Source organism: Juglans microcarpa x Juglans regia, chromosome 4S, assembly GCF_004785595.1.
Source record: "Juglans microcarpa x Juglans regia isolate MS1-56 chromosome 4S, Jm3101_v1.0, whole genome shotgun sequence".
Classification (NCBI taxonomy): Eukaryota; Viridiplantae; Streptophyta; class Magnoliopsida; order Fagales; family Juglandaceae; genus Juglans; species Juglans microcarpa x Juglans regia.
In genome coordinates, this window is record NC_054601.1 from 2,837,254 (window position 1) to 2,862,728 (window position 25,475).

The 25,475-nt window shown below is 35.6% G+C and overlaps 4 protein-coding genes and 1 long non-coding RNA gene across 6 annotated transcripts; 2 read left to right on the plus strand and 3 right to left on the minus strand.

Moving 5' to 3' along the window:
• Window positions 1–2,485: 2,485 nt before the first annotated feature.
• Window positions 2,486–23,632, minus strand: LOC121262442. Its single transcript, XR_005940105.1, has 3 exons — window positions 23,620–23,632; window positions 6,444–6,448; window positions 2,486–2,642 (listed from the first exon to the last, which is right to left on the minus strand). It is a non-coding gene; the product is annotated as an uncharacterized LOC121262442 (long non-coding RNA).
• LOC121262437 (ribosomal RNA processing protein 1 homolog) lies at window positions 3,748–6,046 on the plus strand. The gene has a single exon (XM_041164904.1). The coding sequence runs from the start codon at window positions 4,069–4,071 to the stop codon at window positions 5,806–5,808; it is 1,740 nt and encodes a 579-aa protein (XP_041020838.1). The 5' UTR covers window positions 3,748–4,068; the 3' UTR covers window positions 5,809–6,046.
• LOC121262440 (probable xyloglucan endotransglucosylase/hydrolase protein 23) lies at window positions 8,843–10,159 on the minus strand. The gene is made up of 3 exons (XM_041164908.1): window positions 9,759–10,159; window positions 9,392–9,585; window positions 8,843–9,279 (listed from the first exon to the last, which is right to left on the minus strand). The coding sequence occupies exons 1-3, from the start codon at window positions 10,107–10,109 to the stop codon at window positions 8,886–8,888; spliced, it is 939 nt and encodes a 312-aa protein (XP_041020842.1). The 5' UTR covers window positions 10,110–10,159; the 3' UTR covers window positions 8,843–8,885.
• LOC121262438 (probable LRR receptor-like serine/threonine-protein kinase At1g56140) lies at window positions 13,584–16,729 on the plus strand. Of its 2 annotated transcripts, none has more exons than XM_041164905.1 (7): window positions 13,584–13,894; window positions 13,963–14,157; window positions 14,255–14,385; window positions 14,779–14,992; window positions 15,351–15,582; window positions 15,834–15,984; window positions 16,075–16,729. In XM_041164905.1, exons 1-7 carry the CDS (start codon window positions 13,873–13,875, stop codon window positions 16,399–16,401), a joined length of 1,272 nt encoding a protein of 423 aa, XP_041020839.1. In that variant the 5' UTR covers window positions 13,584–13,872; the 3' UTR covers window positions 16,402–16,729. The 2 variants fall into 2 exon arrangements, with proteins under 2 accessions (XP_041020839.1, XP_041020841.1); XM_041164907.1 differs by having other exon boundaries at window positions 13,595–13,894; window positions 16,084–16,729.
• LOC121262441 (cell wall / vacuolar inhibitor of fructosidase 2-like) lies at window positions 17,094–17,804 on the minus strand. The gene has a single exon (XM_041164909.1). It carries the CDS (start codon window positions 17,688–17,690, stop codon window positions 17,148–17,150), a length of 543 nt encoding a protein of 180 aa, XP_041020843.1. The 5' UTR covers window positions 17,691–17,804; the 3' UTR covers window positions 17,094–17,147.
• Window positions 23,633–25,475: the final 1,843 nt, after the last annotated feature.

Here is a 25,475-nt window from a genome sequence, read left to right on the forward strand (position 1 = left end):
AAGTGGCCCTCTGCCACACACGGCTATTGTTTATTTGTGGACAACAGCTCTAAATTCAAAGTTTATGATTTTCAATAAATAAATAATTTTTTTGTAATTTTTTCTTAAATGCATTTAATATTTTCTGAAATAATAATGCTCTCATTTTAGTAATCATATTTTATTCTTATATTAGACTAATAATATTTATAAAACTTTTTATATAACTATATTTTAAATTAAAAATATTTTTATAAATTAACTTTATTTTAATAATTTTTTTATAAAATTGCATTTCATTTAAATATAATTGTGTAAATAATTGTAAACGGGTAATGTTATTATATTCCCTAATTTATATTATTCATTTTGTCCCTAGACGTGCCATCACAATTAGGGCTGGGCTCCGACTTCGACGGAGTCGGAGTGCTCGTTTTCGACCTCCGACAAGAGTCGGAGCCAAATTGGAGCTCCGACTCCGACTCCAATCAGAGGTCGGAGCTCCGACCTCTTATAGGAGTTCCGTCATAAGATCGGAGCTTGACGTGAGCTCGACGTGGCGCTCGAGCGGAACTCTTTCAGAGAGGTTCGCTCGACTTCCGCTCGACATGTCGCTCGAGCGAACCTCTCTGACTTCCGCTCGACATGTCGCTCGAGCAGAACTCTTCCAGAGAGGTTCGCTCGACTTCCGCTCGACATGTCTCTCGAGCGAACCTCTCTGGGAGAGGTTCGCTCGACTTCTGCTCGACATGTCGCTCGAGCCAATGTTCAATACAACGTGTGCTCGACTTGAGCTCGACACCTTGCTCGAGCGCAAGTGTACAGTAAAAAAAATTTCGGAGTCGGAATCGGAGTTTCTTGGAGCTCCGACTCCGACTCCGACTCCGACTCCGACTCCGAATAGATATTCGGAGCTACTCCGAATTCCGACTCCGAATTCCGATGACTCCGACGAAGTCGGAGTCGGAGCGGAAGTCAGACGGAGTCGAAATTTTCAAAATTTTGCACACCCCTAATCACAATATAGTGCCACGTGGTTTATTAAAATAAATTTAAAAGTATGTATTCAAAATAAAATGACTCCAAAAAATACAAAAATATGAAAACTAAAATCCTATACTCACTTTACCCTTTTATATTTTTATTTTTATTTTTTTAATAAGTCACATGCCACCACATTGTGATGCCACATTAATATTGATTTTTTCGATTTCAATTTTGATATAACGTATATTATAGATTTTTATTCTATTTTATTGTGATGCCACATTTCGGTTGACATATTGTAATTATATCACATTAATGATGTGATTAATACAATAATTTTCTCATTTACATCCAACTTCCATTTATATTTAATAACACAAGATTAATGTGACTAAAAATAAACATATAGGTTAATTAGAAGTCGACATGTGGTGTCATATTCAAGATTAAAAAAGTTAAAGAATTAAAAATACCATACATTTTGAAGGGTTCACAAGTACACTTTGAGTTGACTTTGTGCCATTAAGAAGTTAACAAGAATTTGTTAGAATGATTTTTATTTTTTTTGTATAGAATGGTAATATGGTAATCGAATTTTTCTATAAAATAAAAAAATTAAAAAAATTCGGGTAAAAAAACCCAATTTTACCAAAATTATTTTCAGACTGGGTAATCGATAGTCAGAAGCTATCTAAATCGGGTCAGATCGAAACATGTTTTCGGATCGGACAGGTGAATAGCCCTGAAAAAACGTACAAATACTGGATCGTAAAAGAGCTGAATAATGGTAATTCTTTGGTTTAAATATTGAGCAATACTATATCCACTGAGGATGTAGCACGAGACCGGTCTCGAGAAGAACAATTTTTTTTTTTGTTCATTTTTTTATATTCTTAAATTTTTTTTTAAAAAAAAATTTACAACATACTAAAAAATATTTCACTAATCACTTAGTACAAAAAAGAAAAAAAAAATTATTGGGACCCAAATGTCGGTGACTCTAGCATTTTTGTTAAATATTATCTTTGCGGTTTATTCTCTCTACCATTCAATTGCTATACATAGCCTATTTATCGTATTGTTGGTTAATTTCTATTCAAGATGATTGGCGTAATTTTTAGCGCATTAGTATTTGGTTATGCAAATGTAAATATAAAATTTGCATAATTTAACCTGATTTTACATTTGGTTATTTTACTTCAAACTTATTCTCACATTATATTATCTATATATTAGTCAAAATAATAATAAAATATTATAAATTTAATAATAATTTTTTTCAATAATAAAATGCTAATGCTGGTTGGAGGAAATTGAGAGAATAATAAAATAATATATTTTTTTCAATAATAATATATTTTTCCAGTAATAAAATATCTCAAAATAATAATAAAATAATATTATAAAGGCACAAAGGTGAAATGAAGAGAATTTGTTGGCGGGAGGAACAAATTAAGGGAAGAAATCAGAGGGAATAGAGTGTGTTCGGATGAAATAAATAGTTTTTTAATATATTTGGTTGAGCTACAGTGAAGGTCAAATATAACCACAAGAGTTGATTTACTGTAACTGAAAGTCATTTTGGTTTACATTTACATAATTCAATGCAGACTATTTTTATTTTCTATTAACTAAATTATCTATTTTATTTGCATTTGCATAATTCAATGCCAATGCTTTAACACGGCATAACAGTTTAACATGCAGCTAGCACTATATATATCATATCAAATAATTCGAAAGTAGATTCAATAAAACTAAATAAACCAAAAGAAAAGAACCAAGTTTACATATTTTTTATTAAAAATTACTGTTTTTATTAAATATTTTAATGATAGAGTATTTTATAATAGAAGGAGAATTGTTACAAATTTAGATTATCTTATTATTTAAAAAAAAAAAAAAAAACAATCACAACATGGCAGGACAGGATGGCAAGGGACATTGTTTTCTAAAAAAATAGAATTTTGCTCAAAGTTAACGGAAGAGGAATTTTAAGTCGGCGTGAATAACACCTATTAAAATACTTATATAGTATAATTTAATTTAGAAGAAAAATTTTAAATTTTAAATATTGTAAATCTAATCTTATCTTTTAAGTAATGTAGTTGGTGTGTTTTATACACCAACTTGAAAATAAAATAACTCTCACTTTTATAATATTAGAGGCTAACAGGCATATACCATACTCAAAAGTCATTTAAGTTTCGTTTGTTTTTACAGATGTGATGAAATGAGATGAGTTCTAATAAAAATTGAAAGTTAAATAAAATATTGTTAGAATATATATTTTTTATAATATTTTTATTTTGAGATTTGAAAAAATTGAATTGTTTATTTTATTTTATATGAGAATTAAGTTGTAATGATTAGATGAGATGAGTTGTGAAAATAAACGAAACCTTAGACTATCACATAAAAAAAAATACTTAGGGCATGTTTGGAAAGTGTGATAATATGAGAATTATTTGAATAATAAGAAAATTATTTGTAAATAATAATAAAAATATTTGAGTTAAAATTTTATTGACTCTCGAAAAAGAGTGAAGAAACATTCAAATTAAGATAATATAAAATTAAAATATTATTAGAATATAATTTTTTAATATAATTTTTATTTTAAAATTTGGAAAAGAAATATTATTTTTTGTGTTTGTTTAAAAATTTAGAATAATCATAATAATTAAATAATAATTAAATTAAAAAAAACTATATTTAAGTGATATTTAAAAATAAAATTACAAAAGATTTTAAAATAAAATAAGATTGCTCTACTTTTCAAACAAACCCATTGATGAAACCCGGAATTATTCAGGGAGATTGTTACCAGGCCCGAGCACAACGGCCTTCTTAGTCAGTTCGCAGAATTAGAATATCCGGTGCTTTGCAAGGCCAAACAGTCCCTAGGGTTTTGCACCCCACCGTCGGGCAAAGAACAAGGTCCCATTCGCAGCTGCTGCTAGCGTGCTACTGCTGCATCATCCGAATCATTCGGAACTTATTTGTGTCTTGAAATTGTAGAATTGTGCAATCTTTGTTCCTCAAAGCTAATCCCCCAAAATTTGTAGTTTTAGGGCTTATTAAATCTGTTGCCTGAGATCAATGGGCGATGGAGCGCAAGTTGAAGAAGGGATCTTGCTGATAAAACAGCTTGGCGCGTGCAACCAGAGCACTCGAAACAAAGCCCTCTGCATCCTCCTCAAGACTTGGCTTCCATCCCAACGCGATCTTCCTGAGGACAACATGAGGAAGCTCTGGAAGGCCCTCTTCTACTGCGTCTGGCACGCCGACAAGCTCCCGGTCCAGTCCATCCTCATCGACGGCCTCTCCTCTCTCCTCCTCCGCCTCCATCTCCCTCTCTCTCTCCACTACTTCTCCGTCTTCCTCCTCACCATGCGCCGCGAGTGGCCCGGCATCGACGCCCTCAGGTTAGACAAGTTCTACCTCTTGATTCGAAGGTTTTTGCACCATTCTTTCGTTTTTTTGAAAAATAATTCGTGGGACTTGGAGCTTTCGAGGCGCTTGATGGGTGTGTTGGTGGAGACGACTTTCTTTTCTGACGATAAGTTTCGGGGCATTGGCGTTAATTACCATATTGCCTCCGTTTTTCTTGAAGAACTCAGGCTGTTCCTTCCGGTTCGCTCCGCAATAGTAGAGGTTCTCTTGGAACCGTTCGTGGCTGTGATGGGGAAGTTGTCTGATAAAGTGTTGCTAGGGAAGATTAGGTCTAGTATGTTTGACGAGTTGTTAAAAATGGGGAGAAAGTTATTGGAGATCAAGAAAGTGGGGGATGAGGTTGATTCGGGTGACCAAGCCGTGGTGGTTGGGACAATTGCATTGACCATGGGGTTTTCGAGCAAGTTTTATGAATTGGGTTCTTCGATTCAGTGCTGTCAGGGGAATAGGAAGATGTTGTTTGGTTTGTACGACGAGTTTTCCAAGTTGGAGAAGGATTTGGCGTCTTCTGGGATTGAGGTTTCGATTCCTGATGCTGTTGAAGATGATGAAGAAGAAGCACCAAGTTTGGTTCCTATTAGCACTGAGATGGAAGTGGTTGGTTCTAAACCTACCGAGGTTGCTGCGGATGCTGTGAATGTATCTTCTGATGAAAAGCCTCTGAAGAAGTGCAGGAAAAAGAAGAAAGACTCCGGTGGCAGTGGCAGTGGCAGTGGCAGTGGCACTGGCAAAAAGTCTAAGAAGACGGAGTCGTTGAAGAAGAATGAGATTGCTGATATGGTTTTAGAGAACAGTCATGCGGAGAAAGAGAACAAAGATGTAGCCATTGCAAATGGGGAGAATTCAAATGATGAATATGCTAGTGATGGGAGTTTCGTAACATTAAATGAATCTGTGATTTCCAACCTCCAGATGCAGATTGAGAACGTTGCTGCTGAAGTAGGTTTGGATATTGACGTTCCAAGTGCCTGCGAGTTGCCCAAAATTAAAGTTAATGGTATTGTATCCAAGAAGAGAAAGAGATTAAAGAGCATGGATACACAGAAATCCCAAAATCCCGAGCTAAATAATGGAGATGCTGAAGTTGGCACAGGTGCTAAGAGTGAGGGAAAGAGTGTAAAGAAGGTAAGGTTTTCCATGAAGAATAATTTGGTCTGGAAACCACAGTGTCCCTTACCTGCACAAAGTCTAAGATTGCCTCCCTCTGTTACGCCAAGAGGAAGTGCACTTAAGAAAGGGGTACCTCCTGGTCCTATCAGGGAGATCACTCCTGCGACTAAAAAGGTGAAACAGAGAGCTGTTTCTGCAAAGAAAGCCCGTAAGGCCATAAAAACCATTTCTCCGACCGTCAAACGCCTGAAGAAAAAGAAATCTCGTTCTACCTAGTAGATAAATTGTGTGCTTCGAGCCAAAAGATGGAAATACGAAAGAAAAAGGTAGCTTTCACGTATTATTGGAAAAATTTCTCTCATTTTTGGTTATCATGCTCTTATGCTTGAAGATTCCCCCATCTCGTGCTCTTCCTTCGTTTCTTGGTTTCTGTTGTCTTCAGAACGCTTAAGTTTATTTTGATTTTGATATTGTTTTGTTCGTTGAGCAGAAATCCAATGTTACATTGACTTGATGCGCATCCCTTCAGGTTCATATTTAACATACAATTTTGCTACAGGCAACCGGGGGTGGGAACCCCCGGGGAATCGCACGTCAATCGAGATATTAAAAAAAATAAAAAAGTGAAAGAAATCCATTAAAAAAAAAAGAGAGGAAAATTTATGGAAGGCGTCTTCGTTTGTCCAGACCCATTGGTTTCTTTCTTTTTGCATTTTGTACTGGGGTTTGGATAATATATGTGTTTAGTACTTGTGGGAGCTCACGATGTTGCAAGTTTTTGTTTGGTACTGTTTGTGTAAGAGCTTGCATGTTAGATCGGTGTGGGTTATTCTTGGACAGTTACTTCCTTTTTCTACCCCTTCTTTTCTCTTCGGGAAGTAAATTTATTTGAGATAGAATGGAAACAGCACCTCTTCTTCACAAATTTGTAGTCGTGAGGGTTTTATTACTAATCTGAAGTCTGGTTTTGAGAAAAACCCAGAAACCAGGTCATAAAGAAATCATCAAGGTGTCTGAAATTTGACCCTAACTAGAGTCTGGTGGCCCTGAAAGCTTAGAAGGAACAGCTAAGGCACGTGGGGGGCTGAGATTGTGTTTCTTTATCAGTTTAAAATAAAAGCGATAATGAGATTTAATTCTCACCTGTCTATTGTTTGTAACATATGTATTTAACAACTTCAAGGACAAAGAGGAAAAGTTTGGTAAGAACTGGGTCTACATATTAACGGATTGATGAGTTTATTTGAAGTCTCACAGTTAAGTGTAGATGGAGAAGACATACTCTATGAAGCTAGAAGCTTTTGCAAGCAACTTCTGAATGCGTGGTTAAGACATCTTGGCGTAAAGACGACGCTAGGGAGACAAAGTGCTGAAGGGGTAGAAGAGAAATGGAGGCTGGGGTGCAGGGGTTGAAGACGTGTGACGAGATTGGGGGCCAAAACGCCGCGTTTCATTTTCCACGGGGGCAACGGTTCCCCCACGGTTCCTCCTCCCGGTTGTGTATAGTATTTTTGTTTAACATATTCATTGATATTGAGAATTATCTTGACGCGCACTGTCGCCTATAAATCATTACATGGTTTTTTTCCTATCATCTCTCAACTTTTTATGTCATTTCTAATAGATGATTTTCAAATTGCTATGGACAACCCAATTCTGAGTTAAGAGATCCCAATTCTTTTAAAGGATAGTGTTTTTGGCAGTCATAACTTGCCTCCTTTATTAAAAATCTTCTTTATTATTAAGAAAGTGATACTTTGGACATCTTATTCCAATGCCTCATCGAAAACCTTTTGCCCTATCCCAGGAAAAAAGTAAATCTTTTTCAATTTCTGCGTTCATTTTAAAGCCGCTACCATTATATTTTGCTCTGTGTTCTATTGGTTTGAAGTGTTTTGATCATGACATTTTAGCTATTCTTGATCTGAATATATATTACCTAGGAAAATGCTGTGGAGTTTTTAGAATAGAATTTTCATGTAAGCAGTAAGTGGTGTAGAGTAGGCTTGAGAATAGAATAACTCATTAACAAAGTAGCGAGACATCTGATTTTTATTAAAAATATAGAAGTTCACCCTCACTGAATTAAATCTAATAATCTACAAAAATACAAATAACCTAAAAAAAAAAAAAAAAAAAAAAAACCAAAAACACAATTTTAATGAAAGGTGAAAATCTAGTGATCCTTAATTTTCAGATGTGTTATAGTTCATATGGAGGTTATTCAAATTTCAGTATCTTTTTCTTTTGTGGAATTAGAAACGAGGTCCTTTATAAAATAGATAAGAAAAAATTTATATCTAAAGCGACTGGGCCGGCTCCTTAAAGAACTTCTGGGACTGACCTCCGAACGTTCTTTCGGGCAATCTGTAACAGCTTCGGTGATTGCCCGGCCAGTTGTAGAGCCGTTGATTTGGATAGCTGATCAGTGGTTGTTGATGTGTGGTCTTTTGTGTCATCTGTTCGAATATCTCCACTTCTTAAAAAAATACAAAAGTAAATATAAAAAAACAAAAGAGACAGCTTCGATGAAAGGAAGGACGAAAAATTATAACTTGCATACAATTTATATAGAAAAATGCATGTAAGATTGTTATATGCAATATATGCAATATAAGAAATGATATTTACAATCATGGAGTACGAAAGCACTGAGCAATCTCTTTGAAAAAAGTGAATAAATACGGAATCTACACAAAAAGCTTCACTCTTTCAAAACGATTGTATAGCGTTTACGTACTATATACGACTGTATATAACATTACTCATATAATATTAAATATATTGAGTACTGGTACATAGTACTCTTTCCTATATATATAGCATTAAATATCTTAATTATATGGTGGTATGAATACCTTATAATATGGACGTGGTTAATTTGCTTCAAATTGGTAGCTATTAGCTAGTGGTTTACATGAAAATTAAATAAGGGCTAAAAATGTAAGAGCAAGGAAAGTAAATACCATTAGTTTTTCTCTATTATATATAATTATATATAGATATACATACCATTATATATAATAAATTCATTACTCGTTCAATTTTATTTAGTTTACAAATATAATCAAATGAATAATGAATATATCATAGGTTCATTAGTTCGGAATTTTGCTCAAGCCGCGCTCTTATATATAATACGTCCACATTAGTCATTAAAATTTTCAAAATACCTTTCTTATGGTAATTGATGTGATAGACTTTCGTTACGTATCGGTTGTCATGTAAAAAATAAAACCTAAAACCTTTTGTAAAAGGAATTTCTATGGTAGTTTTTCGCTTTGAAATATATAGCACGTGAAATTCTGATAAACGGAAGTGGTAATTGATTATATGTTACATTAAATTATAATTCATGAAAGTGAACATTCGGGAGGGAATCCCTGCGGGAAGCGCTTGATATCGGTGCAATAGTTGTAAATCATGTAATTCTTCTGCACCCATTTGATTTTTTCTTGCCCCGTCGCGTCAAGGGATTCCGCCAACCATGAGTTGCCGGAGGACTTATTAGATGAACAAGAGGAGGAACCTGCAGTAGACCAGACGCAGGCTTGGGCATTGAAGTTTCTGTAAGAGGCAGTGAACGGAGCTTGGCTCCAATCTGTCTTCACCAGGCCACCTCTTGTGGCCCAATCGTCGGCATTCCAGAGGCTGGAGTATATCGACATGGGTTGTTTCTTTGGGAAAGGGATTCCTTTTGATTCCAAATTCTTGAATTCTCTAATGGGGGTTCCATCCACTGAGAAACTGTATATACATATAAAAGCATCATAAAAATCATGTTAAGGGAAATATGAAAAGTAATAGAGAGAGAGAGAGAGAGAGAGAGAGAGAGAGAGAGAGAGAGAGAGCTACAGACATGATGGTTTGAGGATTCCATAGGATGGAATAGGTGTGGAAGTCCTTGGTGGGGTCGAACCAGAGATAGAACTGTTGCTCCCTATTGCCTTTCCCCTGTGTGAATACATTAGTATGGAGAATATATGGGTCTCCACTTAGGTTACCCAGAAATTCAAAGTCGATTTCGTCATGAGCTGACCCCAGAGAAGATAGCTGCAACATTTATAAATGTTATTGAGTGGTTACGACGTAACTCACAACAACATGTCCACATGATCATTAACTATATAACTTTTTTAACGAGGATGAAAATAAAGTGACAAAACTAGATGAACATAAAATAAAGAGCAAAACCGAAAAAAAAAAAAAGCATTTGAAATACTTACATAGTAAGCAGTGACAGTTCCGGCCGAGTTGCCGGGTACAAGCTTTAGCTGCATATCGATCTTGCCAAATAAGTATTCTTTCTTCGACTTGAAACCGGAGCCAGAGGTCTTGTCAAGAGACAGCGTGAGAAGCTGCCCGTTGTTGAGTATCTTTGCGCGCCCATCGCCCCATGTGATGTCAAAATCTTGGTAGAAATTACCGGCCGATGCTGCCAATAAAAGGCAGCTGGATAGAAGAAAAACCATTGCCATATTCTTGGTCGCAACAAAAGTACTAGGAGAAGCCATGACTAATTTTAAGTTCTGAGAAAGATGGCAGAGGAAAATAAAGGTGGGGGGCGTGAAGTGCATGGAAAAATGGTGATCAGAATCTATACATATAAATACAGAGGTGGTGGCCGGGGGTGTATGGGAGAAGCCAAGCCAATAATTTGAGGGTTGAAGTGGTTGGGAAAAACGCATGCTCGCCAGGTTGAAAGAGATCTGAGTTGACTCGGCTATGGTGGGAATATTACCTCCGTTTGGATTGAAAATTTACATCAACTAATCTCATCTCATCATTACAATTTTTTTAAATTCACATATAAAATATAATAAATAATCACTACAAGAAAAAAGAGATTTTGTGATAGATTATTTGTGATGAAAATGACTATTTACGATAAAAACAGACTCATTTTAATAAGAATTAATTATTTTTGTAAGAAATAATTATCTACAAATAAATAATTTTCTTACAGTAAATTTAATTTTTTTAAATTTTAAAATAATAATAATATTTTAATAATATTTTATTTAACTCATATTTCAATTCAAACAAAATATAGGATGGAGTACTTGGGGGTCAAGACAGCCAATGAAATCACGTCCAAGTGGTCTCCTGTAATTAGGTTTTGATAACTATTCTTTCACGAATTCCCCAGCCCTACGCGGTTGCGGGGTAAGACAAGGCAACAATTCAATACACGCACGTACGGCTAGCTAGCTGTCGGTTTTTTTTTTTTTTCGTGTTTCTGTTTGTTTGTTTGTATATATTGATCGTTACTTTAATTTTGAAGAGTAATTTTATGTATTAGTCAATATTTATTTTCACATTTTATATTTATAATTTATTTATTTATTTTTTATAAAATATAAAATATGAAATAATAAATAGTAATTGATAAAAATAATTTCTCAATTTTAAATTAATACAACTGCGTATCGGTCTTTGAATGCTAGTAGTAGTGTTGTTGAAAATAATGCTAGAAAGAAGTGTTATTGGAATAAGACTCATAAGTCTTTTATAAAAGTCTTTTATAAAAATGTAAATCTCGTAAGAAAAAATTAATTTCTTTTTTATTTTTTTAATAAAAACTTATTATATATTTAAAATCTTATACAAATCATTACTCTATGTTATATATGAAGGTCAAAATACATGACTTACTTGTATATAGATTCAAAATAAGCAAGTTGCGTATCAAAAATGCATTTAATTGAAGGAATTCGGTAGATAAATTAGGTGAAAATGTCAATTCTACCGAGCCTTAATATTCGTACGCAGGTCAACTATTGTTGCTTTCGTGCAAAGTTGGCACATTATCAATGGGAAATTACATATCCTGGAATGATTTTTTTTTTTCCATTTTAATTTGGATTTTTAAGAATAAAAGCTTGTAAAATCTCTATCTAAGAAGAGGTTATAAGAGGACATAATAGCTTTATTAAGGCTAATTAGTTTAAATAAAACTGTGCTTTTCTAAGAGCATGTTCGGATGTTTAAAGTATGTCAAAATTTTGTTAATAGAAGTGAAATAGTTTGAGTGAATATATTTTATTGGATTTTGAAAAATATTAAAAAGAAAGTGTAGAATAAAAATATTATTTAAAATAATTATTGTATTGGAGTCTGTAAATGTGAATAGATAAAGTTAAAAAAATGAAGTATAATTTTTTAATATTATTTTTGTTTTAAAATTTGTAAAAATTACATTAATGATTTTTGTGTTTTGTTTTGAAATATTTAAAAAATTGTGTTAATTTTTGTGTTTAAATAATAATTAGAAAAAAAAATTAAAAAATATTTTCTGTTTGAATATGCATACAAATAATGTCCTCTGATCAGTAAGGTAATGCGCAATGCATTTGAAGCCACTATCAACAGATAAAGAGGAAAAAAAAAAAAGGATGGGAAGTTTCATTCAAAATAAAAGAATGATGTGAGTGGTAGCAATAATTACTATTAGACCGAAATAGAGCAAATTGAAAGGCACATATGCGATATTGGATTAACATTCCAATTAAGGCGTTACACGCTGGTAGCTAGCTAGCTAGGAGTCATATTAATCCTTGAGGCTGGAATTCCTTCGTGGCACGTTCAGTACTGATAGGACACAACCAAATGATTTTTTTTCAATATATATAAAATAAATAAATAAATAAAAATTATATCTGTAAGTCAAATGCAAAGGATGCATTGTCTATATTGAATAATTTTTTTTCATCAGTTATTATTTATCATTTTTATATCTCATATTTTATGAAAAATATCATTATATTTTATAAAAAAATTATAGATGTAGCATGTGAGAGAGAATAATGACTGATGCATGGATCTATAGTAATATTTGTATCATCTGTAATGTTGATACGATAATATTTGATTGATATTGTTGTCAAAGTCAGTAACGTACTAACGTGGATGATACTTTCGTTAGAAGATGTGCGGAGGCGGGACTTGAAGATACACATGATCCAATTAATCAAGATGGTTCTAACGTCCAACCACTTGAATTTAGACTTTTGAGGGCGTGTTGGGCAAATTTTCAACATTCCATCGATCTTGTATAGTTTTATGACCCTAACTGCATGTACTGTACTGTAATTAATCAGAGTGTACTGATCTTCTGATATCGTCTTATAAATGCAGAATTAATTTTTAACAAATAAATAAGTGACGTCAGATTATAATTTGATACATAATTAATCTTAAATAATTGTTCGTTAGTCAGAAGATATGGTGGATATGATATCCTCATGACATCTTGTCGTACATGGCGTCGCTTTTCGTTTTGGTTGAAATGTAAAAAGGAAGGAACTGCTTACTCCCTCGTGGTTTATTATGAAATAGGTTCTTCGACTTGTCGTACCCACTTTTCTAGAAGAAGTGCCCAGTTACAAATAGTTTTTTTAGCCGAATAGTTTTTTTAAGACAAATTCTAATGAGTTTTTATTCTAATGAATCCAACTTTGACTCCCTCAATTTCAATCCTAACTCGCATTTTGATACGAGTATTGTTATAATTATAAAAAGATTATATAAAAATAATCTCATAAATTAATATAATTTTATATAATTTATGAGATCTACTTTACAATCAGACGAATTATATAAAGCTGTACAGTTTGTAGAATTATTTTTGTGTAATCTATTTATAGCTAAAGTATTTTTCTTTTGATATAGACGTATTACACTTTTATTTTTTATTTTTTCTTGTTTAATGCAATTTGGATCGTTGGTTGGGTTCCATACATAAGTAAGTTATTTTAGTTAGGCTCGATCACATAAATAAATTAAACAAGTAATTCACGAGTATGATGCACATATAACTGTTTTACAAATAATTTATAGTCAACTAATAACGCGAGTATTGATTTAGTGTAAGTATGATTTTTCTGTTGTATGTCTATCATTTTTAAGGAATATGTCATTGATTTCACAGATTCCGCAAGCATCCCCTTAGTGTAAATATCTGTTAGTTTTTTTTTTTCCTTTTTTTCTTTTTATCACAAGGGGACGAATATTGTTATCTAAATCATAAAACGCGTCGCCGTTTCGATTTATCTATAACCTACTGTTCACAAGACAATTGGACCTTTCCTTGTCGTTTGCTCTCTCACACAGACGATATTGTTTCGTCCGACATCCCATTCCCGCGATAATTTCTATGTTACAGCTGCTTCACCTTCTCTTCCCCTCCCCCTCTCTCTCTTTGGAACCTTCAATTCTTCCGAGAGAGCGATATGGAGAAAATGGCTGTTGCTCATTGATGTTACCGTTACTTTTGTCACTGCAACAGAAGTGAAGACGGGGGGGAACCATCACTGGTCCTTTGCTCGATCGCCGATAAGAATGCCTTCCCGAGTACTAGAAGGTTTGCTACACTGGAAAAAAACATCTCACTCTTTTCAGTCAATCTGATTCACACTTTTATGCATGCAGATGCAGTGACCGATCCAGCGACCTCTGCATTGCGGATGCAGAGCTCCTCTGCTCAGTGGGGTTCTTCAGCCTTGTGCTTCTTTCTGGGAGGATTGCTTGTGCTTGTGATATTTCTGATCCTTATATTAATCCTTCGAAAAATAGTTAATCCACCAGAGTTATTGAAGTTGGTAGCAGGAATAAATAAGCAGCGAGGTAGTAAAACTGATGGGGTTGGAAAAGTAGACAATATCTTGGATGAGAGCACAACATCTGAAAGAATTTTTTTTTTTTTTAATTTTTTATGTTGCAGCAACTGCAGAATTATTTAGCGGTAATCTTCGAACGGTTAGCCATTTTGATTTCCAGACACTTAAGAAGGCAACCAAGAATTTCCATCCTGATCATCTTCTTGGAAAAGGCGGATTTGGGCCTGTTTATCTGGTATTTGATGCCAACCCCAAGAAAGTCATGTCGAAGTTATCTACTACTATTAGCAAAATTATGAACCTTTAATGTTTGAAAATCTATATGTGTCATAGTAGAATGTTAAGAGTCACATGACATACTGAAAACAAATGGATGTCAATTTTGGTATCTGTGGCCTAGTATATATTAATGACCAGAAGGAAATGAGATTATCTCGTTGATGTCCCCAATTCAGAAATTCAGTCAGGTGATAAATCATTTTCATTGGATCATTACCCATCCAAACAATCTGAAACTCTTTACCAGAGCACTAATTGATATGTGATATTTTCAATTTTCTTTTGGCTGTCACCAGAACTTAGTATTTTGTTTTCAGAAACTCATATATGCTTTTTTCCCCCTTAAAAGGGAAAGTTAGAAGATGGGAGGTTGGTGGCGGTGAAGAAATTGTCCCTCGATACATCCCGACAAGGAGAGTCAGAATTTCTTGCAGAGGTGAGGACGATCACGAGCATCCAACACAGGAACCTGGTTCGCCTTCTTGGATGTTGCTACGATGGGCCTCAACGGCTACTTGTTTATGAATACTTGAAGAATAGAAGCTTGGACCTTATATTATATGGTATAATTTTCTACCCCGCCTTATCCTAGCGGTTTCTTTCTTGGTATTTGGGAGAAGTATCATTAATCTTCTATACTAAGAAATAATTTATTTGATTTCCTTCTTCTCTGATGAGTAAATTCTATGATATTGGTGGGGATGCTTGATTCTGGCAAACAATTTCGAAACTCGAAGATATCCATCATCAAGTGATATTTAATTGGGAATTGTATTAGAAACTTATGTCAGGCTTTCTTTCCTCTGAAACCACTTGCAGCTTGATTAACAAAAGAAAGCAGAGTTTAATTATCATAATATGTGCAATGCCCTTAATAATTTGGTTCACTGTCTTCATTACTTTTCATGGTCCTGTATACAGGTAAAAGTAATAAGTTCCTGAATTGGAGCACCAGGTTCCAGATAATAGTCGGCATTGCAAGAGGTTTGCAGTACCTACATGAGGATTCGCACTTAAGAATTGTGCACAGAGACATCAAAGCTAGCAACATTCTTCTTGATGACAAATTTCAGCCTAGGATTGGAGATTTTGGGCTGGCTAGGTTTTTTCCTGAAGATCAAGCTTATCTTAGCACTACATTTGCTGGAACTTTGTAAGTCCCTCACCCAATATAACTGTTAAAATGATATGATTTTTTGTATTTAGGTAGAAGTTATCACTACTCGAAACCAAGAGATGCGTATCTCCTCACCTCATCAGAATGACCATGATGATGTTAATGTCGTCTAAAGTAATATCATGCACAATCAAGTGACTTCCTAGCGTTATAATGATCTTTTAGGCTAGTGATTTTGCAGGCTTGACACTGTTTGTAACTGCCTTCTCTCTTTCCCTCTTGTTCAGAGGTTATATCGCACCTGAATATGCTATCAGGGGAGAATTATCTGAAAAGGCAGACATCTATAGTTTTGGAGTCCTTGTCCTCGAAATCATTTGTTGCAGGAAAAACACAGATTTTAGTTTAGCATCGAAAATGCAGTACCTCCCTGAATATGTAGGTCTTCACCATTTCATAATTCCTATTCAGTACTCATTATTCAATTTCTTTGCCAAGACACTGTGTCAGTGTTACTGATTCAGATAGTCATTACAGGCATGGAAGCTATATGAGGGGTCAAGAGTGCTTGATCTGGTTGATCCGAATATGCGAGAAGATGGGTTTGTGGAGACGGATGTTTTGCTAGCAATCCATGTAGCCTTCTTGTGTCTTCAGAATCATGCAAATCTCAGACCCCCTATGTCACAGATCGTGGCTTTATTAACATGCAAAGTTGAATTGGATAAAACACCACCGAGACCCATTTTCTTGGACCCAAGGCGTAAGATGAATCTTTCTTGGGATGTCATTTCTGATGATCTCCCTTCTAAAATGCAAAGTGAGTCCCCCTCATCTCCGAAAACACCAAACTAAGGGCAACTTTATGCTTCCCATTTTTTTTTTTTTATAGGAGAATGGGAAATTCGGGGTGTTGGAATTCACACTTTCATAACTACGCAGTTTCTTTTCTTTTCATGGCCTCCTTTCCTTTTCCTAGATATGTATACCATGTAGAGGGGTTAGAGGTAGCAAATCCTTTAGTAATCGCAGTATAGAATCATTTTGATTATGGTTGGATATAGACGGATTGAAGATGATTCATTTGTTGGGAATTTGTTTCAAGCAACCTGTATCTTTCAGATGACTTGATTTTTTTTTTGTCCCTTAATTTCCTTTTTAATAAACATGCTTTTACAGAGTTCTTCGTGGTGTAACAATTTGATATTGCTGTGAGAAGTTAAAACCCTGGTCTTCAATCGGTGCTGAAGAATTTCTCTAAAGGCGGTCGAGTTGTTTCCTTTAGTACGGTTCAAACGAACAATATCCACGATTTTTCTCTTTTTAGTGCAGCATTAGTTTCGAGCCTTCGTCTAAATGCAAGAGAAATTAAAAAGGAAAAAGAAAAAAAAAAAAAAAAAAAAAAAAAAAAGAAGAAGAAGAAGAAGAAGAAGAAGAAGAGAGGAGAGAAATTAAAATCAAATTATTAAGATTTTTATTTTATTCAAACTATAAGATTTTTATTACTTTATGTAAAATATGATTTCCCAATATTTATTCGAGTAGAATGAAGAGAAAAGCTAAAACCATTAATCTTAAATAGAGAGGAGTGATCACAGAAACTAAGATGCAGAAAATAGTTTAGAGACGACATTACAGATTTCGGAAAGACGCTTCAGGTTCTTATTCATGACAGCAAGCGAGGAATAGGTTCCCTTGGTGGCGGCTTGACAATCAGCAGCAGCATGGGCGGCAACACCCGCGAAATCAGCCAACTCGAAGAAGGTCTCGGAGTCCAGGTCATAGTAAGCCCGTTCCAGCGCGGAAGTGGCCTTCTTGTAATCGCGGCTACACTGACGGAGATGCTGACTCTGGCCTGGGGATGAGGAATGTTGAAGGAGCGTGGCTATGTGGTGTTGGGTGCCGGTGGCATTGAGGTAAGCTAGGCGGAACGAGACGTAGGCGAGCTGGTACGCATCGGCGCCTGGGGTGTGGAGGTCGCTGTAGAGAGACTCGACACAGAAGGAGTAATCCGAGGTCCGCCTGCATACATGGAGCACCAGCTCAGTTGGATTAGTAGTTGCAGCGTTGGAGGGATGGACGATGAAGGGGATCAGGGAAAAGAACAAGGGGATAAGGTGGAAAAAAGCATAGGTGAAGTTCATTTTTTTGTTTAGGATGCTTGGAGTAGTGGAGCTTGGAGCTGAGGTAGCCCAGTTTTGGTTGGTAAGGGCTAAGGAGAGTTCACGGGAGGGATGAAGATCGAAGACAACTAAGGTGGGACCTTTGCGTAGTTGTCAACTTGTCATCATGTGATTTACATGTCTTTGGATGCCTATAAAGATTATTTTTTGGCTATCCTGTTGTACGTTTGAGTATTTTTATTATTTTTATGTTATTATTTTTGTATAATCTATTTATAGTTAAAATATTTTCCTTCGTATTTCAAGGTCGGATTGGCCCGACATAGAGTTTGTTCCAATTTGGTAAGAACTTTTGGCTGCACCAAGATTTCGTAAAAATATCAACAACTTGATCACAAATAAAGTGTTTAGTGTGATGTGTTAAGAGCACTCTTATTGTCACAGTGAAGTGTAGGTGAGGGTAGCATATAGTCTTAAGCAAATGCATATGCCACATAAGTTCAGCAGTAGTGGAGGCTAGTGGTCGGTACTCAGCTTCAGCGGTAGACTTAGAGACAGTTGTTTTTTTTTTTTTTTTTTTTTTCACCCCAAAAGAATAGGTTCGGACCCATAAAAATTACAAAACCAGTAGTCGAGCGTATGTCATCCTGGGATCCTACCCAATCAACATCACAAAAACCAGTAAGAGGAGAGATCAGGCTTTTGACGAAGTGAAGCCCAACGCTGATGGTGCCCTTTAAATACCAAAAAATCCATTTTACAGCAACAAATGGTATATATTAATAAAAAAATGATTTTTCATGTGATTCTAAATTTATCTATTTTTTAAAAAGAAGTGTATAAGACTTACGTATCTTACGATTACAAATACTACTTCTTCACTATAGAAATCATTTTCCGATTATGAATCCCAACAAGAGATAAGGACGAATCTAAATCAATATTACAGTCGATCTCAACTTGTGATCAAAGGATGATGAAAACAAATTCTAATAATAATGATGATAACATTATTAGGCGTGTGATTCAGGGTGTGTGTGGATGTTGAAGTGAGTTGAGTTGAGTTGTGATGATAAAATATTGTTAGAATATTATTTTTTAATATTATTATTATTTTGAAATTTGAAAAAGTTGAATTGTTTATTATATTTTGTATTGGAATTTGAAAAAATTGTAATGATGAGTTGAGATGAGTTGAGGTGAGTTTAGTAACCAAACACACCCTCAGTGATTGATTGGGGGAAGCTCAATGGGTGTGAAAGGAGTTGATAACGCGTTCGTGTGTAGCTTTTCTTGAGGATGATTTGAACGCTTTGGTCTTATGAACCTTTCGATGTTTTTCTTTTTATTTTTTTTAGTAATGATATACTCGTAATATTTTATATAACATTGTAAATAAGGAGTATTTTTATAAAATATCTTATAAAAGTAACATAATTTTATAAAAATATCATTTATTTAACATATTATTGTATAATATATTATATAAAATATTATGAATAAATTATTTTCCTATATTTTTTTATACACTGGGGGAGGGGGTTCGAACCGTCATCAGGCCATGGGCCATAGGCTGTACCTTTGGATGTTGAAGGAGAGATGACTCGTCATACTTTCTTCTTTTTTCCTGTATTTGTGGTTGAAATGCTGAGCATTACGTGTTGGCGTAATGCACGCTCTTGAATTGTTTTCAGTTAGATCTAAATTCTAAACACCATTATTTGGCGGCGATTCGGACCAACCAATTTATACTCCTTTTTTTATTGCAATTTAATTCTCCTTTTCAATTTTAAGCGCTCGATTAATGTTAAAAATATTTCAAATCATATGAAAATAACAATAAAATAATATGAATAATTTATAAATAATAAATTATCTATAAATAATATCAAAATATCAAAACATATTCTAAGGACTCATTTATTTTTAAGAAACTTCTCAATTCATCTTATCTAATTATTATAACTTTCTTAAATTTTCATATAAAATAAAATAGAGCATTGTTATTCATAAGCCCCACACACCATAATTTTTTTATTTTTATAAATTTTTTTAAAAAAGCTTTTTAGTTTTATTATTCTTAAAACAATTAAATTCTTCTACTCATTATCCATATACCACACATTTGATAAGAGAAAAAAATCACAAAAATGGTGGTGTGTGGCATATGGAGCTTATAAATAAAATTTTTTTAATAAAATAAGTAATTTAACTTTTTTAAATCTTAAAATAAAAATAATATGAAAAAAATATATTCTAAAAATATTGTATTCAATCTTTTAATTTTAATTTCAATTTATTTTATCTCATCTACGAAAACAAATGAGGTGTAATTAGTTACCTCAGAATTCTCAACAACTTGCATGTTATTGATATTGGAGGAAATCTAGCTCCAACTGTGTTTGTATTTTATTAAAAAAAAAATATTATTATTATTATTATTTCAAATGCATGCCAGCCTACCTACGCATATGAATTCTTTATGATTACAAGAAATTGAGTTTAATAGGATTAAAATCTTGCTCTCTTTTGGGAAAATGGGTGCCAAAAGATATTTTACCCCTCCACTTTGTTTTACTAAGACAGTTTTAAATATTTTAAATTTATTTTTAATAAAAGTAACTTAGTTGTGTTGATTGATTAATAATATAAGTTGTAAAATAATTATAGGTAAATTATTATCTTCTTTTATGAAAAACCCCATTTTAAAGGCTTTCGCTCAATTTGACCACCAACATTATAGTTAATATGCTCTAATATTATTAAGGCTTGATTTGTATAGCAAGAACCTCCCATTTTATCTCATCCAATCCCATCTAAACACAAACATTTTTCAATTTCAAAATTTTCATCTAATAAATATCAAATCATTACAACTTTAACAAACTTTCAAACAAAACACAAAAAATAATTAAACTTTTTTTAAATATGAAAACAAAATTTATATTAAAAAATTATATTATAACAATATTTTAACTTTATAATATTTTTATTCTAACTTTTCCTCTCTCATTTCTCAAAATCTCATAAAACATCTCAACTCAAACAATTTCACTACTATTCACAAGTCATTTTACTATTATTTACATATCATCTTGTCTTGTCACACTGTCCAAATAAGACCTAAGTCTTTTTGTTGTACTTTTCTTATTGTTTTTAATATGAGTTGAGAAATAAATAATAGATCATTTCTAAGTGCATGTTTGGAATTGCAGTGCGAAATATAATTTATAGTGTATATTTAGGATTGCGGTGAAAAATATAGTTTATAACTTATAGTTTAAGTAATAAGTTCTACTATTAAAAAAATATTTAATGTTTGGAAACTATATGTTTAAAAGACTTTCAAACATATTACATTTATTTGGAAACAAATTAAAAAAGTGCTGATCTATTTCATATGTTTATCACTCTCTCTCATTTATCGAATAAAATAATACAACTTTCCAAGGTCCTTAATGTGAAACACTTTGGACAAATGTGATAAAAAGTGGTGGATCTAGGTTGCATTAGAACAAGCAATAATAATATCGTCAACATAAATCAAGAGAAAAATAATATCAAAGCCTTTACCACGAAAAAATAATGATGTATCATAAGGGCGCTGCTGAAAACCCATTTGCTGAATATAAGAGCTAAACCTCATGTACCAGGCCTGTAGAGCTTGTTTGAGACCATAAATAACTTTGTGTAGACGACAAACATAATCTGGATGAATAGAATCCTCAAAACCAGGTGGTTGAGTGAGAAACACTTTTTCTTGAAGGTCAGCATGTAAAAAAGCATTGCTCACATTTAACTGTTTTAACGACCAATTATGAGAGAGGCCCAATGTGAGAATAAGTCTAATAGTACTAGGTTTGACAACTGGACTAAAAGTCTTATCATAGTCAAGTCCATGAAGTTGAGTAAAACCACGTGCTACAAGTCGAGTTTTGTAACGCTCAATAAAACCATCGACTCGAGTCTTAATTTTGAAAATCCATTTACTAGACCAAATTCATGTCTACTGTTTTAGGAACAAGTGTATGGTAGAAATGAAATGCAGAAATCTCAGATTGCATGGCCTGGAACCACTGTGGATCCTTAAGAGCTTGCTTATAAGACTTGGACTCTATGTGATGATTTACTAAGGTAGTTGCAAAACAAGTGGGGATGGGATGACAAGTGGACAAATAAATTTTGGGCTTCCTAGTGCCATCCTGAGTACGTGTAGTCATGTGGTGAAGTCTTATGGGTGTTGGGTCATGAAGTGGCGCCACAGGTATAAGCGTAGGGGAGCTGGGATGTGTGGGTGATGTGGATTGGTCTTGGTGGCTTGGACTAGGAGAAGTTGACAAGGAGGCATGCACAAAGTCATCACGAATTGAGCTTGGAGTAATAGGTACATGCTGAGCTGAGGTATTTTGAAGGCTAGCAGGTGGTATAACACTAACTCAAAACAATTTTAAGGAGTTTGGAGACCCATTTTTGTGAGAAGAGAATGGAAAAGAAGTCTCATAAAAAATGACATGTCAGGAAATATAGATGTGACCAGAAATTAAAATCATGCAACAATAATCCTTATGATTGAGAGAGTATCTGAGAAAGACACAACGAATGGATTTAAAATCAAGTTAAGATTGACCAAAATGATTGAGATTCGGATAACAAGCACAACCAAAAATATGGAGTTGAGTGTAAGGATGTTGTGCATGAAAAAAAACTTCATATGGAGACTTGCCATTTAGAATAGGAGTCGGTAACCTGTTAATAACAAAGACAGATGAGGAAAATGCAACGGTCCAAAATCTATGTGGGAGAGAGAAGTGGGCCAAGAATGTAAGATTGACCATCCTGAACCTCAAAAGCTAGCTCAAGATGTTAAGCTTTTCCTCATACTTATAAACTGACCATCAGCCCATTCGATAACCGATGTGGGACAACCCCAACAATCTTCCTCTCCCACATCGGATCCTGGGTTGGAGCAGCGACAACTCGTTTCTCCCGTAGACTGTTGGGCTTGTGACTGTTGGTAAACCTGAACTCTGATACCATGTAAGGAGAATAGCTTGCCTTGTGCATGGCTAGTAGTCCATTTATATCATGTTTACAATTGGCCTACGCTGTACAAAGAACTAAATAAGGAAATACACAACTGGAGCAATTACAAGATAACGGATGAGCTATTTATAGAAGGAAAAAATAATGCAATGCAGAAATAAATGAGAGAGATTGCCGCAGTCATTGATGAGAAACGATAAGGATTGAAACATGTTTATCTACTACTAAAACAGAGGAACATCTTACAAACTCAAGAAGTTTGTACTGGTGACCACATAAGTCGAAATAGTCTGTTGCATTTATATAACTGGAGAAGTTTGTAGAATTTCACATTCGAAAATGATGTGGGCAATGACTTGAAACTAGCTCAAAGTCAACCATAAAAAATTATTCTCAACTGATTCTCAGAAATTATTTGAAGTACTTCATCTTGGCCACCAATTTATTTTGCTAAAAAGGTACACATTGAGTTTTTACATCTCAACTTACTTGTAAGGGGGTTTTTTCCCGGCCCATAGAATGTCATAGGTCCATCCATTGGGAGAGGGCTCGATAGAGGTGTAAGAAGAGTGAGGGTGTCAGGAGAGAAAAATAGAGGATTTGACATAAAGTAAGGTATAAGGTATCAGGAGAGAAAATGAGAGAAGTGACTTAAAGCAAGTAGGGAGGGCAGAAGGGAAATAGGGGGGGGGATTCGGGACTTTTTGGACACTTCTCACTTTTGGGATTTGGCTTCTTCGACTTATTCGAACTTGGAGACTTGATCTTCATCCAAAGAGCTACAGAGAGAACTAATTCTCCAGCAAATAGCTATACAGCTTCCATTGTACAAGGATAAATGAGAGCCTACGAGAGACTGTAAACAAGCTTATTATAGTGGAATCTCTCCTCCCAAACCCTTGTAGACATAGGCCTAGTGTCAAACCACGTAAAATATGCGTGTTCATCTATTTATTTTCTGCATTTAAATAATGTTTGCCACCATGGATGTACGAACAGACACCATACAACCGCACTGGATCACAACCAGGGGCTCACACGCATCATCGATCGAGACCCATCTCTGAAGACCTAAGTTGTCGGGGCCTGGCCCAAGGGCGTGCGAAATACGACATCAATAGTGGCATCTTCAGTGGGATTGTAAAAGATCTTGCGTATCCTCCGTATGCCTGGAACAACCAGTTTCGGCCGACTTGGAAGTGATACAGAGGAGGCCATGGAGGCAAGGCTGAAAATCATGGAAGAATGGGTGATGAAGTTGACTAACAAAGTGCAAATGTTTCGCAAAGAAAACAAAGAGCTCATATCGGAGGAACAGATGGAAATCTTCCAGATAAGTGACCTTCACCTTTCGACTTTTATTTTTATAAAAATATTGTTGCAAAAGAAAGGAGCAAGTGAACTCTTCCTCGCCCAAGCAATCAAGTGCACATGCACACAAAGCATGAAAGACTAGGAACCAAACTTCTCAACCACTAAGGTTGTGAATGCATTGCGTATGCTTAACAATATAGTTGAAAAATATTGGGGGCATACAAGGGTGTACAGAAGTCGGGCACTGTGCATTTAAGTGCACAATGCACAGGTGCACTTCCGTGCACGAGGGGGCCCTGTGCCACCTCGCCCTGGAGTCCGTTGACCTGCCGGCGACCACCACGTAGGTCGTCAATAGCTTCTACTCTGCACCGATGGCCCCCACCCACGGGTCGTCCTACCCATCTAAGCAGCACACGATGGCACACGAAAATGCACCTCGTAAGCCACGGCCCCGCCCTGGAGTAGCCAGGGGCTACGCCAACGGTCACCAATCATACAGCCGCCATCGTCTATCACTATGGTGATGGTCTCTTACCACTAAGGCAGGCAGGTGACGGTCCACCACCTCACGACCATGATGCACACCCAGAGTTCTCCACGGCCTAGCTCCGCCACAGCGTGACAGGACCACCAGTGGCGGCCACCAACCAGATCTCTGGGGTCATTTGTCGTCCCTACTGTGGTCCCCGATCACCTTCCTTTAGCGAGATCCTCCCCGTGCCAACTACATGTACTGGAGAGTCTCGGCGGGAGCTCCTAGGCCTAAGCCCGCCATGACACTACAAATTTGCCGGAAGCCACCTAGAGACTTGTCGGTGTCCACTGCCACCTCTAAGGAAGTCACCGACTACCTTTCGACTTTACTACAAGCGACATCTGCAGCAATTTGGGCTCCACAGCCTCCACTCATCGGCCTCCACTCGTCGGCCTCCACTACACGACATTCATGAATGCGGACTCTCCAAGGCCTAATGGACTCTACGCGGTCAACGATTGGCATCCACAGCCTTCTCCTCGGCTCCTCTCCACAACTGTTACTTTCTTCAGGGCCAGTACATCCAGGGGCCATGGCTCATTGACCAACCACCCTATGGTGCCTCTCCACAACCCTTCTCAAAGGCCGGAGGATGCACTCCACAGTCCTTTTGCACGGGCTTAACAAACATTATGCAACCACTCCATGGCTTCACCTACACGGCCTCACCTCTACGGCTCCTCTCCACGGCCATGCAATGCAGCGAAGCATAATGGCTCCCTCTCCACGACCAGACAACATCGGGAAACCACTCCTCAATCGTGCACAATGGCACGTCGGCCCATTACTTCTCAGCCATGCACGTCGAGTGGAACTCCTCAGCCAATGCACTTGGTTAGCTCCTCCGTCATGTTTGCCAAACCAGTACATATGGTCTTCTTCTCACCTACAAGTAGCAATGTTGAATGCAC